At 40.8% G+C, this 14,609-nt stretch overlaps 1 protein-coding gene across 1 annotated transcript in view; it reads left to right on the top strand.

Annotated features, from left to right (window-relative positions):
* Positions 1 to 176: 176 nt before the first annotated feature.
* Positions 177 to 14,609, top strand: part of slc25a46 (solute carrier family 25 member 46) — a 31,176-nt gene continuing 16,743 nt past the window's right edge. The window contains exons 1-4 of the mRNA XM_060844402.1: positions 177 to 512; positions 8,981 to 9,023; positions 11,004 to 11,061; positions 12,578 to 12,655. Coding sequence (XP_060700385.1) covers positions 263 to 512; positions 8,981 to 9,023; positions 11,004 to 11,061; positions 12,578 to 12,655 — 429 coding nt within the window. The 5' untranslated portion in view covers positions 177 to 262. The remainder of the gene's footprint in view (positions 513 to 8,980; positions 9,024 to 11,003; positions 11,062 to 12,577; positions 12,656 to 14,609) is intronic.

A 14,609-nucleotide genomic window follows, 5' to 3' on the forward strand; every position in this document is an offset into this window, starting at 1 on the left:
TCTGCAGACCTCATTTTTTACCATTCTATGTTTTTATTCTGTTCTAAGTGAACTCAGACATTAGGCTGGGAGACCACCTAGGCCCCACCCCCCCATCACCACCATGGTCCTGACCACAGGCTGCCCGGACTACAAATCCCAGTGTTCATTGTGCCTGAGTGTGATGTTCGGTGATGATGTAATTTCCTGTTGTTGAGTGTTCTCACTCAGCCTCCCGGGTCACTGTCCTTTGGCCGTTTTAACCGTTACCGCCTCGACTTTGATGTATTCCCGGCGGCCGCAGAATTTCAGCGAGGGCCTGGAGGCTCGGGGTTGCGAGGATGTGCCGGCGGCTGCGGGCGGATATGGGATGCCGACAAGGTCATGGGACTGCAGCGATCCCTGGGCATCTGAGAGCCGGTACCGGGCTCCGCCACCTGGGCCTTGGGGGGAAAGGCAGGCGGCGGCGGCGGCGACACCACCAGCCAGCGGTAATGCGGCGGCTGCTCCAGAAGCAGGGGCTGGATCCACTGGCGAGTATTTACTGTCAAGTTTCAGGCAGCGTTGGCACCCCCCCGCCCCCAAGTCAGTGGTATCAGAGCCTGCAGTCCAGGGCCCTGGCACGGTACAGGCAGGAAAACGGCCTGCTCGTCTCACCTGAGCCGCTCAGTTTTTGTAGGAGGGGCTGGGGTGTGGTCAGCCCGGCTGCTGTTTATTTCCTGGTTATTTCGGTGATGTGCGGGCGGTGTGTGTTGCCAAAGTTTTTAGTGATTTTTGGTTTTCCTAATCCAGCATCAATCCTTTGCCCACTTGCTCCCCATGCAGTTGCGGAGAATGAGAATTCTTGGTTGCTGAGTGTTGTGGAACTTATGATTTGTAATCGATGTAACTAGGGTTTCACCACCCAATGCAGAACTCTCCCGTTATACTTTTTAAAAAATTCACTCGCTGGAGCAGAGCTACCCTTGTCTGATTCCATTCTTGTATCTTGGAGGAGTCATAGAATCCCTTGCATTGATTTTTACTTCCTGTTCCTGCATGTTTGTTTTGGGGACATTGCTTGAACTAGTTATGATCCCTACTGTACCTTTATTTGCTTGTTGCTCCTTGACAACATCTTGCAACAAATACATCAAGTCCTGTAAGCTGAGGTTCCACGTCTCACCAAACTTTCTCGATCCATACGTAGAATTTTATAGCATGGAAGGAGGCCGTTCAGCTGATAGTCAACAAGCAACTGTGAACTCTAGTCCCATCTTCCAGCACTTGCCCACAGACTTTAGTACTTTTAATTAACCTGTTCAGGGATGTTATGACACATCTCTATACCAGATGAAACCTGAACCGGTGTCGTCTTGCTTAGAGATAGGGATGTTACAGCAGTGCTACAAGACCCCTACCTGTGGCCTTGTATGTAATAATGCTTTGAGTGATCATCTAAATATTTAAATGATCTGCAATTCCTATTTCTCCCACCATTTCAGACAGTGGATTTCAATATTACATAATCAGAAGTAGGCCATTTAGCCCATTGAGTCTGTTCCAGTATTGTGAGATCATGGCTGGTCTGATAATTTTCAAATCTACTTTTCTGCTTTTTCCCTTTTTATTTTCTAATTAAAAATCTGTCTGTATTGGCCTTGAATATATTCAGCAACCCAGCATTAACAACCCTCTCCACAATTCGTATCCTCAGAGTTCCTCCTGCTCTCTGTTTTAAATGTGCAACCCTGATGAGATTATGTCCTGTGAATCTAGATTCTTGAACAAGAGGAAACAACCTTTCTGCAACTATGTTGCAAAGTCCCTAAGGGTTTAGTATGTTTCTATAAGACATGCTATTATTGTTCTATATTGTAAGAAATAGAAACATAAGCTCTGCGCAGAAGACAGTCCCTCCATACCTGGTATCAGCCTAGTAAACCTTTTCTAGACTCCAGTGCCTGTATACTTTTCCTTAGAGGTATGGACTCCAAACTGTTCACAGTATTCCAGCTGTTTTCTGATGGTGCCTTTGATTAGTTTTAGCAAAACCTCCTTACTTTAATACTCTATTCTCTTTGAAATAAAAGCCAACATTCTATTTGCCTTCCCTGTTACCGACTGTTCTTGGGTGCTAGCTTTTTGTGATTCATGCACAAGGACTCTCCATTCATTTTATTCTGTAGCTTACTGCAGAAGCGAATGAAGGGGTAGAAGCTGTCATTAGTTCGAACAATTGCAAGTTCCTAGCTCAGTGGGATTGTCACCTTCCTTTGAACTGTTGTCAGTGTGAAGAATACAGAGGATTTAAGTAGATCTTTGTCATTTACCTCCGATGAAAGCAAAATTGAGAAATCCAGGTGAAGCAACAGTGCTTATTGTGAAGAATGTTATAGTGATAAAGATAAATTTACCAGATGGCAATGTACAGCTAGAGTTAATGGCTAATTTGATTTTTTTGACTTTGGATTATGGTATGATTGCCTTTATTAATCAGTGTATTTAGAAGTTGGGAGGTTATGTTGTGACAGTACAGGACATTAATTAGGCCACTTTTTGGAGTACTGCATTCGGTTCTGGTCTCCTTTCCAAATGAAGTTGTTGTGAAACTTGGAAAAAGTTCAGAAAATATTTACAAAAATGTTGCTAGGGTTGGAGGGAGTTATAGGGAGAGGCTGAATAGGCTGGGGCTATTTTCCCTGGAGCACTGGAGGTTTATAGAAATTTATAAAATCATGAGGAGCATGGATAGGGTGAATAGTTAAGGTCTTTTCCCCAAGGATGGGAATCCAAAACTAGAGGGGATAGGTTTAAGGTGAGAGAGGAAAGACTTAAAAGGACCCAAGAGACAACTTTTTCATGGAAAGGGTGGTGCGTGTATGGAATGAGCTACCAGAGGAAATGGTGGAGGCTGGTACAATTACAGCATTTAAAAGGTATCTGGATGAGTATACATACAAGGAGGATTTGAAGGGATATGGGTCAAATGCTGGCAAATTGGACTAGATTAATTTAGGAAAACTGATCATGAACGAGTTGGACTTGTACACCTGACTCATTATATTAGTTACTGGCTTTGATATTAAGACCACCAAGTATTGCAGGAGGATTGAAAATCATAGAATCCATACAGTGTGGAAACAGGCCATTTGGCCTAACAAGTCCACACTGACCATCCAAAAGGTAACCCACCCGGTTCCCCTACCATATTACTCTACATTTACCCCTGACTGAAACATCTAACCTACACATCCCTGAATACTTTGCCCAATTTAGCATGGTCAGTTCACCTAACCTGCACATCTTTGGACTGTGGGCAGAAACCAGAGCACCTGGAGGAAACCCGTGCAGACACTGGGAGAATGTGCAAGCTCCACATAGACAGTCACCTGAGGCTGAAATCAAACCAGGGTGCCTGGTGCTGTGAGGCAGCAGTGCTAAACACTGAGCCGTGGTGCTGCCCAAGTTACATATTTAAGGGATACAAGTTACATATTTGAGTTAGAGTAATAAAAGTGTTAAGTTGCCACCATTTCAAAATTGTAATTAATGAGAATCTTTCAAATCAGAACTAATAGAAATAACAGCAAACATTTGATAACTGTTGACCATAATATCAATAGCAAAGCAGTGACAGAATACAGGTTTTTTAGATTAGATTACTTACAGTGTGGAAACAGGCCCTTTGGCCCAACAAGTCCACACCGACCCGCCGAAGCGCAACCCACCCATACCCCTACATTTACCCCTGACCTAACACTAGGGGCAATTTAGCATGGCCAATTCACCTGACCCGCACATCTTTGGACTGTGGGAGGAAACCGGAGCACCCGGAGGAAACCCACGCAGACACGGGGAGAATGTGCAAACTCCACACCGTCAGTCGCCTGAGTCGGGAATTGAACCCGGGTCTCTGGCGCTGTGAGGCAGCAGTGCTAACCACTGTGCCACCGTGCCAAGGGATTATCAATATTTGTCCAAAAATACATCCTTGGAGCGGGCTTGGTTGAGTTTAACTTTGGAACGTGGAAGGATATGAAATACAACAAAAAAAAACTGGCGTTTTTTTCATTCATCCTTCAGAATGAGAGGGCTTGAAGTTTGAGCACCGAGGATGTGTAATCTGAAGAAAATTAATGAATGCAGGATAAAATCAACATTAAGGCAGCAGATCCAGTTTGATTTGAATGATAAGAAACAGTCGTTATGTTGAAAATAGGACAAAGTGGACGAGGACCAAGTTTTTGGAATTGAGGTTGACACAAATAGAGCAACATGGAAAAAACCTAGCTATCCTAGAGCATTGCTTTAAGGTAGGCTATGTACAAACCTAACTTGATCAGAAATGCATGCTCAATAAATTAAGCTAGAGAAGTCTAAGGAAATGACTAATCTTCCATTACATTTTCAAAAGCAGAGTTCCTCAAGTATTTAACATACTCAAGATCATCAATACCTGACAAAACTATCCTGGGATTCTGCTTAAGCTTGCACATTCAGGACATGGCAACTTTACTATATAAACACAAGTGGTGGTTGTTGTGCCAGTAGTGGATGTGTTAATACACTGTTTTGCAAGTTTGAATCTTAGTCTAGCAAGTCAGTGTTTCACTAATGCTGATCAAGGTTATTTTGAAAACAAGTGTCCTGCAGCTACTCAGTTATTTGCACTAGATGTCTGGATTTTCTTCTGTAGAGTCAATGATTCTTCACAAATCGCTTCCCAAAGCTACATTGGGACCCTAATGATGCAGTAGTAGTCTACCCCTGAGGTAGAAGGCCTAGATTCACCTCCGACTTGCTTCCAGGGTGTGGGATAACATCTCTGAACAGGTTGATTAGAAAATATCTACCCTGAGGAACTCTCGCAGTGATGCCCTGTGGCTCCTTCTTCCTTTGTGCTAGGTCTGACTCCATCCACTGGAGAGTTTTCTCCTGATTCCCATTGACTTCATTAGTTTGCTAGGATTCTTGAAACTATTGGTGGGCTTGTTCCCCAAACTCGAGCGCTGCCTTGATGTCAAGAGCAGTCACTGTCTGTTCCCCTCTTGAGTTCAGCTTTTGATCCATCATCGGAACAAGGCTGGAATAAAGTCAGGTGCCGAGTAAGTCTGTCAGAGTAGAATTAACCGCCACTGAGCAGGTTATTGTTTTGAAGTGTTGTTTGATAATGCAGTTGATGAGCCCCTCTATTACTTCTCAGGTGATTGAGAGTAAATTTAAGTCTCTAATTGGCTTTTGCAATTTTGCAAATTGCTGAGCGTTGTAGCTGAACTGGAACTGCTTGTTTGAGGATGTGGCTAATTCTGGAACTTGCATCTTCAGTATTATTGTTGGAATGTTGTCAGGGCCCATAGCTTTTGTCATATCCAATACTTACAGCTATTTCTTGATATCATGTGAAATGAATCGAATTGTCTGAAAATTGATATCTCTGGTCAGGACCTTAGGACACGGATCATCGACTTGACATTTCATGACTAAATGTGTTTGCAAATGCCTCAGCCTTTTCTTTTACACAGATGTGTTGAGCTCTCCCATCAATTAAGGAGTGGGGGATATTTGTGGAGCCTCTTTCTTGTTGTTTAATTGTTCACTGCCATTCGTGACTGAATGTGGCACAGTTGCAGTGTTTAGGTCTAATCCTTTGGTTGAGGAAAATGCCATCCCATATTCCCAATTCCTCCACCTCTGCCGTATCTGCTCCCAGGAGGACCCGTTCCACCATAGAACACGCCAGATGGCCTCCTTCTTTAGAGACCGCAATTTCCCTTCCGACGTGGTTAAAGATGCCCTCCAATGCATCTCATCCACATCCCGCACCTCAGACCCCACCCCTCCAACTGTAACAAGGACAGAATGCTCATGATGCTCACCTTCCACCCTACAAACCTTCGCATAAACCAAATCATCCACCGACATTTCCGCCACCTCCAAAAAGACCCCACCACCAGGGATATATTTCCCTCCCCACCCCTTTCTGCCTTCTGCAAAGACCGTTCCCTCCGTGACTAACTGGTCAGGTCCACGCCCCCCCTACAACCTACCCTGCCACCGCAGCAACTGTAAAACCTGTGCCCATATCTCCTCCCTCGCCTCTATCCAAGGCCCTAAAGGAGCCTTTCACATCCATCAAAGTTTTACCTGCACATCCACTAATTATCATTTATTGTATCCATTGCTCCCGATGCGGTCTCCTCTACATTGGGGAGACTGGGCGCCTCCTAGCAGAGCGCTTTTGTGAACATCTCCGGGACACCCGCACCAATCAACCACACCGCCCCGTGGACCAAAATTTCAACTCCCCCTCCCACTCTGCCGAGGACATGGAGGTCCTTGGCCTCCATTATCACCGCTCCCTCACCACCAGACGCCTGGAGGAAGAACGCCTCATCTTCCGCCTCGGGACACTTCATCAGGGCATCAATGTGGACTTCAACAGTTTCCTCATTTCCCCTTCCCCCACCTCACCCTAGTTCCAAACTTCCAGCTCAGCGCTGTCCCCATGACTTGTCCGTATTTGTCCTACCTGCCTATCTCCTTTTCCACCTATTCACTCCACCCTTTCCTCCCTGACCTATCACCTTCATCCCCTCTCCCACTCACCAATTGTACTCTATGCTACTTTCTCCCCACCTCCACCCTGCTCTAGCTTATCTCTCCACGCTTCAGGCTCACTAACTTTATTCCTGATGAGGGCTTTTGCCCGAAACATCGATTTCGCTGCACGTTTGGATGCTGCCTGAACTGCTGTGCTCATCCAGCACCACTAATCCAGAATCTGGTTTCCAGCATCATTGTTTTTACCGCATTGCTTAGCTGTCTACTGCATGTTGTTTATATTGTTTGGTGTGCAATTGGTCCTGTGATTATAGTTTCAACAAGTTGCCTCCCCAGTTTTGGGTATGCCTAGCGTTAGTCCTGGCCTGCTCTTCTGTAATCTCCATTGAACCAGAGTTCAATCCCTTGGCTTGATGATAGACCAGAGGATAACCCAAACTGTGAAGTTGCAGATTGTGGTTGAATACAATTTTGCTTCTAGTGACATGTAGTGCCTCATCAGTGTCCTCATGATTTGCTGAACCTCTTCAATATATCCCATATAGTAGAGTGGAGTGCCACACAACATGATAGAGGGTATCCTCAATGTGGAGGTAGGACATGGTTTCCACAAAGATCTGTGCAGTTATCTATCTTATAGATACTGTCATGAAAAGGTGCATCTGCTATTGGTAGATTGTTAGCAGCATGGCCAAATATGTTTTCCCTGTTATATTACCTTCTGCAGACCCAGACTATCAAGTTATAGACTTTCGGATACAGCCAGATAGTTCAGTAGTGCTGGTAGTCAAACTGCTCTTGGTGATGCATGTTCAAATCCCTCATCCAGACTATTTTCTGTGCTTTTTCCACCCTCAGTATATTCTTCATATGCTAATCAACATGGGGTAGAAAGGATTCATTAGCTAATCTGGGGAAGTGGTGGATTGTAATCTGTAAGAAGTTCCTTACCCAAGTACAAGACTTCATGGGATTAGAGTTGATGTTAAGGATGCCCAAGGATAGACCCTCCAGACAGTCTACCATTGTGCTGCCCCCATTGCTGGACATGCCCAGTATATTTGAAATAACGCTCCTTTCTAAATCAATATGTCTGATTTTATGTATCACTGAAGAACAAGGAGCAGATAGATCACCTAACTACTACAGATATCAAATTATTTCCAGTCATGTATGTCCAGAGATGATTGTCTGGGATATTTTCTATAAGGTTGCTTTGGAACAACTCTTCCAACTTGGTCTCTGCCCTCCGATCTTAAGGAGTACTTTGCAGTGGTGATGTGGTTGAGAATGCCATAGTTCTGGTGCTATGGTCAATGCCAGGGTAGTTTGGCCAGTTTAATTCCTTTTAACTGACTTGGTGGTAGTTAGACACAACTAAGTTGCTTGCTTAGCTGTTTCAAAAGATATTTGATCCAACCATTAATGCGTTGTACTGTGCATCTGGATGCTAATTTAGGCCAGTCTAGATGTCCTTAAAGATTACTAGTCAACAAGGATAAGGTTTTACAATAATCAACAATGGTTTCATGCACACCATTTAGACTAACTTTTTTTTTGTAATTTCATTGAATTCAAATTTCATCATCTGTCCACAGAGAGCTTTGGTCTATATTGTTGACCAGTGACAAAAACACTTCCTCCCCAGATAGGGTAAGGATGAGGGAGAAGAAGATGGATAATTGTGATTGTAGATTTAGGTCATTAACGAGGGAAGGTGCCTAGAGTGACCATAAAAATGGGCATGGACTGGTTTGGGCTAAGTATTTTGTTTCTGTGCCATATATCCTATGTAATTCGAAGAGTATATTAGTTTTTATTCACCCCATAATTTAAAGCATTCAGTATTAACTCTTCCATTATGCATTTTCTGATTTATGAAAGGTGTTTTAAACTTTTTGCTGTATTACTCAGCATGTGCATACAAGTTGTGCTGTTTGTGGGAAGAAAATCATAAGATTTATTCTAATAAAAAGCATCTGGGTATTCCCTTTATGTTTTGCCTTCTCTTTTATAGCATGTTTGCTTCAGATATGTACTTTTGTCACATGCAGTTCCTATGCAAGAATGATCTGAGATTTGCGCAGTCACTATCTACCTGCCTTAGTTAAATACCATGTGCATGTATTGTTAAGATTTGTAAAAGGCATATTAAGCCAAAAATCAAATCTTTTTATGAAAATTGAGTGTGTCATGACAATATAAGTGTAAACTTTAACAGAATGCACCACTAATAAAATGCTATCAGTATTGACATTATTGAAAATTTCCTGGATTTTGAAGTTATTTTGGTTTCATTATTATATTTTTAAACACTTAGCCAATGTTGTTATGATGAAACAAATTCAATGTATTAGGTCTGGGAGGAGAATAAAACTGACAAATGTAGTTGGTGTTGCATGTAGTTTACAAAATCAGTTGTGGTAATATTTTCTCTTGGTTCTTTTTTTTGTTACAGATCAATTAAATAGATTTGCAGGGTTCGGTGTTGGCCTTGCAAGGTACGGTACTAAAGCTTTTCAGACTTGTTGCCATAAGCTGAAATTTACTCATAGTCCAACAATGTGTTTCGCTTAAAATAACCAAAGATGTTTTTGTATTTACATCTTTGAAACATTTATTGTAGCAACTGAGGTCGAAGTGTTGTATCTCCCTGTGTAGTCCCACCACTCATTAGTCACATCATTTATTTGAATGTTTATTCTGTTACCACCAAAGCTAATTTTAATGAAAGAAAAAAGAACTGCAGATGCTGCAAATCAGAAACATACATGGAAATTATTGGGGGAAAAATCTCAGCAAGTGTGACAGCATCTGTGAGAGAAAGCAAAGTAACCAGTTACTTATATGGCTAATTCTGCACATTATATAATCTTGTAATTAAAAAAAATCATCTCCCAGATTTCTCTATCAGATTAACACAAATGTATTGATTTATTATTAAAACATGGCTTGATCAAGTCTTTTTTAAAGAGTAGAAATACTTGGGCTTTAGGTATTATTTTCACCTTCCTCTCTGACCTGAGGAGGATATCGTAGGGTGTGCTTAGCTGTCCATTCTCTTGTTTGGCTACTTGCCTTGTTTTTGTTTTCCCATCTTCTTTTGGGGTTTGTGGGGGATCCATATGAGTGTATAAATATTTGCATCACTAAATAATCCCAATATTTACAAATTAAAGAAATATGGCAGCTTTATTGTAGAGATTTTTTTGTTCAGAGAAAGTCACTTTGACCACATGATTGTTTAGTTCTTGAAGAGGCAGGGGTAGAGTATGAAATGATTCAGCTGCTTTCAGTAGATGGCAATCACCAGACATGTGCATTTTACTGGAATTTAAAAAAAAACAGTCCATTCGAAGTTTAGAGTATGTTTTCCAGCAGCTCTCTGTGAGAACAGCTGTTTTAGACTTTCAGCTCTCTCACAGGATCCTGTGAAAGATTTCTTGGGTAAGTGGTATAGGTAGATGAGGTCTTAACTGTTCACAGGCTACACCCCAACTGAATTCCAAACAAAATAACCATATTTCAGACAACAGTTGTCTTAGGCATGTGACTACTGGTTAACAGGCAGGTACATGTTGAAAGTACGTTTCCTCTTGTAGGAGAATCTAGAACTAGGGCTTGTAGTTTAATAAAATAAGGGGTGCCAATTTAAAGCAGAAACATATTTTCTTCTGAGAGTTGGAAGTCTTTGGAATTCCCTTCCGCAAAAGACAACAGAGTCAGAATCTTTACATGTTTTAAGTCAGATAGAAAGATTTCCAGGGACTTCAAAAATAAAGTTGAGGTTAAAATCAGATAAGCCATGATCTTATTGAATGGTGGAGCAGGCTCAAAAGGCCATGAGGCCTACTCTTGTTCCTTGTTTGTATGTTTGTTACAAGTTTAAGTGGCTAGTGTCATTTTGTTTTTAAAAGTGTTCCTTAGTATACATTATTTTAGGAAAGAAAGCAAGATATTTCTCCTATAATCAAAATTAACCAACTTTTGCAATCCTTTGGATACAAGTTCTCAAACAATTAGTAATGCGAGCCTTCACAACATTATATGCTCTGCTGGATGTGAGTCTTATGACAAGAGTTGTGAAAGAGTGAGCTGATTCTGTTAGTTATAGACTAGAAAGAGCAAAATAGAAGAAACTGCAGTGTGTATTGGAAAATCATAAAACATTAAGTCACTTAACTGAACAAGGCCAAAACCTAAATTTATACAAAAGTTGATTTAAATTTAATATCATTTCAGGGGGAAAATGTGGATTCCAGGGTGTGTTGTTGTTATGGTTCTTTGATAAGCATCTAATTTGGTATGATTGATTTTCAGGTAAGAAAATTATAACCTAGTAGTGTTATATTTGGATTGTATTTAGATGTAAATTTAATAATGTTATTTCTCATCTGCTTTTGTCTGAACTAGTCTATTGGAACTTTAGTAAAATATTCTTTTGCTTAGTACTTTATCTAATTGTACTTTTTTGTTTAAAGTCTCTTCACAGAAAATGTGTTGGCTCATCCCTGTATTGTTTTTCGGCGTCAGTGCCAGGTATGAAATTTTGGGAAGGGGGAAAGAAAAAGATTTATTATGAGGATTAAAATGAATTTTCCTAGCCTTTTGTATTTTGATTTACAAAAATGCTTTTGTATGAGAGCACTTATGGCAAAAAGTTTGAATTTTCAGAGTCTGGTTGAGATCCCTAATCAGAATTAGGATTATTCTTTATACAGTTGCTAAATACAGATCATTGTAGTATTGCAAAATAGGTCACTACGGGCAATTTAGCATGGCCAATTCACCTGACCTGCACATTTTTGGACTGTGGGAGGAAACTGGAGCACCTGGAGGAAACCCACACAGACACGGAGAATGTGCAAACTCCATCAGTCAGTCGCCTGAGTCGGGAACTGAACCTGGGTCTCTGGCGCTGTGAGGCAGCAGTACTAACCACTGTGCCACCGTGCCGCCCACTAAGTGTTTGGACTATTCTCTTACATTAAAAACAATACTTAAGTGTAATTTGTTGCAAAATCAAAATGATTTTTCATCTTCAGTTGTGAAGATTTCTTGGACAGTAAATGATGTTAGCCTTTATTGTAAATAGGTTTGCATACAGAATTAAATTGTGAAATTGTGTAGAGACTTGGTGAGACAGCAGGCGGAGTATTGTGTACAGTAATCTCCTTAACTAGGGGAAGGGTGAAGTGGCCATACTGGAGTAGAACAATGGAAATTCACCAGACGAATCACTGGGGTGGTAGTATTGTCTTTAAAAAAAAGAGTTTAAAGAAACTAGGCCTGTAGTTTCCAGTGTTTTGAAGAATATGCAGTCATTGAAACTTACAAAATTCTTAAAGAATGCACCTGGGTAGATGTGGATATAATAATTTCCCTTGTTGCTGAGTTTAAAACTGGAGGACATAGTTACAGAATAAGGGCTGGGCAAGTTGAGATAAGGAATTTTCCTCACTCAGCGTAGTGAATCTTTATAATTTGCTACAGCAGAAAGCTGTGGAAGTTCAATCATTTATCATGTTCAAGACATAAATTGGTAGATTTTAAAATATTTTTAAAAGTTGATTCACCATGTTATTGGACTGACAGACTTACGTACGTACTTCTGCTATTAGGTGGGGTCCTTCAGTAATATTTCAGAACCACAGTTAGGAGATGAGGATAGCTTTAATGACAAAGGAGCAGCCTAAACTAAAAGCATAGGGGAAACAAGGCTATGTTAAGGGTGGGCAAGGGAAGCGATAGCAGAAAGGAGCGAAGCTAGAATGAGGAATAAAGAATAGAAGGGAGGTAACTCCAGTGGACAGGGAGGGCTGGGGAGGAAGGTAATGACATTAAATTGGAAATGTTAACTTAATTTGAGGAAGCTGGCCTTTAAAAATTAACACATTTTGTTTTAACACAGTTTATCAGGGTGGTGGGGGGGGAAGGTGCAACTTAAAGCAAGAGCATATTACAAGCCTCTTTTGAAAACGTATACATTTATACTAAATATCTCGAGTTTAAACAACATGAAAATGGCTAATTTTTAATCATTTTTATGTTTTAGGTCAATTATCATGCAAAAAATTATCATCTTACTCCTTTCACGGTTATAAATATTATGTACCATTTCAGCAAAACTCAGGTAGGTCATTACAATCATATTTTACTTGGAAATCTATTTGCACATACCCCTCTCCCATTCCAAAACTGATTTAATATTTTTATATTGTTACTTTTTCTACTCATTTTCAAACCAAATTCCTAGAAGCATTCTGGATTTTCAGAATTTTTTTCAGAATTTTTAAAATTATGTCTTGACTTATTACATCTAATTTTTATGGAGTTAAAGATGTTTTGTGCTTTTTCCTTAAAGTTCAGATATTCTCAGAAGTTTTGCTCCTTTAAATCTTACTCTCGCTGAATTTAATGAAAGATTTCCATTGCATATCAAACCAGTGGTGTGGTGCTAACAGCTAATAATATTAAGATTAACAAGACAAGACAAGTCAATCTTAAGTGCTTGGAGAACTTGCCAAGACCCTGGGTCTGATGAAGAGTCAGTAGACTCTGTTTTAACTTTGTTTTCTCCCCACACATACTGTCGGAACTGCTGAGTTTCTCCAACTTCTCTTGTTGTACCTGGCCCCTAGTTAGGGTGCAGACATATGTAATCTATAAATGAACCAAAGATTAAGAGAAGCATTTATAAAAATCATTCATTGGATGTTGGCATAGCTGGCTAGGCTAGCATTTGTTGCCCATCCCTAATTACCCAGGATGCAGGTCAAAGAAAACCACATTGCTGTTAGTCTGGAGCCACATGTAGCCCAGACCGGCAAGGATGGCAAGTTTCCTTCCCTAAATAAGGTTAGTGAGTCAAATGGATTTTATGTCATTCCACAGTGGTTACATGATTGTCATTAGACTAGCCTTCTATTCCAGATTTTTATTGGATTCAATTCAAATTTTACTGTTTACCATTGAGGATCTGAACACCTGTCTCCAGCCTGGGGTCTTGATTACTAGTCCAGTGACATTACCACTATGCTACCACTTCTCTGTCTGAATTATTTTAATTTTATACTTCACCATTGTCTTTCAGTTGGGATAACTGGTAAATGTTTTCTCCACAGGAAAAAAGATTTACAAATCTTGGGTTTAATATGTTTGAGACAGAGCTTAAAAATAGAAAATCAAAGCCTGTTCTGTTTAAAGAAAATGATTTGAATTCTTGAAAGCTAGTGCAATTTCAATACCAATTTCAGGTTGAGATGTATTTATTCTTTCTCTGTTCTTCTATACTTCACCAAGATGAAAACTTGACAAAGTAATGAAAAATTGACTCTCCACTATGGAATGTGCCAACAATTAGTTTTAGATTCTGTTCGCCGAGCTGGGAATTTGTGTTGCAGACGTTTCTTCCCCTATCTAGGTGACATCCTCAGTGTTTGGGAGCCTCCTGTGAAGCGCTTCTGTGATCTTTCCTCCAGCATTTGTAGTGGTTTGAATCTGCCGCTTCCGGTTGTCAGTTCCAGCTGTCCGTTGCAGTGGCCGGTATATTGGGTCCAAGTCGATGTGCTTATTGATTGAATCTGTGGATGAGTGCCATGCCTCTAGGAATTCCCTGGCTGTTCTCTGTTTGGCTTGTCCTATAATATAGTGTTGTCCCAGTCAAATTCATGTTGCCTGTCACTCATGAATGGCAGGCATGGCACTCATCCACAGATAAAATCAATAAGCACATTGACCTGGACCCAATATACCGGCCACTGCAACGGACAGCTGGAACTGACGACCGGAAGCGGCAGATTCATACCACTACAAATGCCGGAGGAAAGATCACAGAAGCGCTTCACAGGAGGCTCCCAGGCACTGAGGATGTCACCTAGACAGGGGACGAAACATCTGCAACACAAGTTCCCAGCTCGGCGAACAGAACCACAACAATAAGCACCCGAGCTACAAATCTTTTCACAAACTTTGAGTTATTTTTTTTTGAAACAAAAAGCTGTTTATTTCCCTTTGTAGCTTTAGAGTTTGTTCTATTCCAATCTTATTTTGTTAGCACTACAAAAAAAGTAGGAAACTGAACCACT

The sequence above is a fragment of the Hemiscyllium ocellatum genome, chromosome 2 (genome assembly GCF_020745735.1).
Source record: "Hemiscyllium ocellatum isolate sHemOce1 chromosome 2, sHemOce1.pat.X.cur, whole genome shotgun sequence".
NCBI lineage: Eukaryota > Metazoa > Chordata > Chondrichthyes > Orectolobiformes > Hemiscylliidae > Hemiscyllium > Hemiscyllium ocellatum.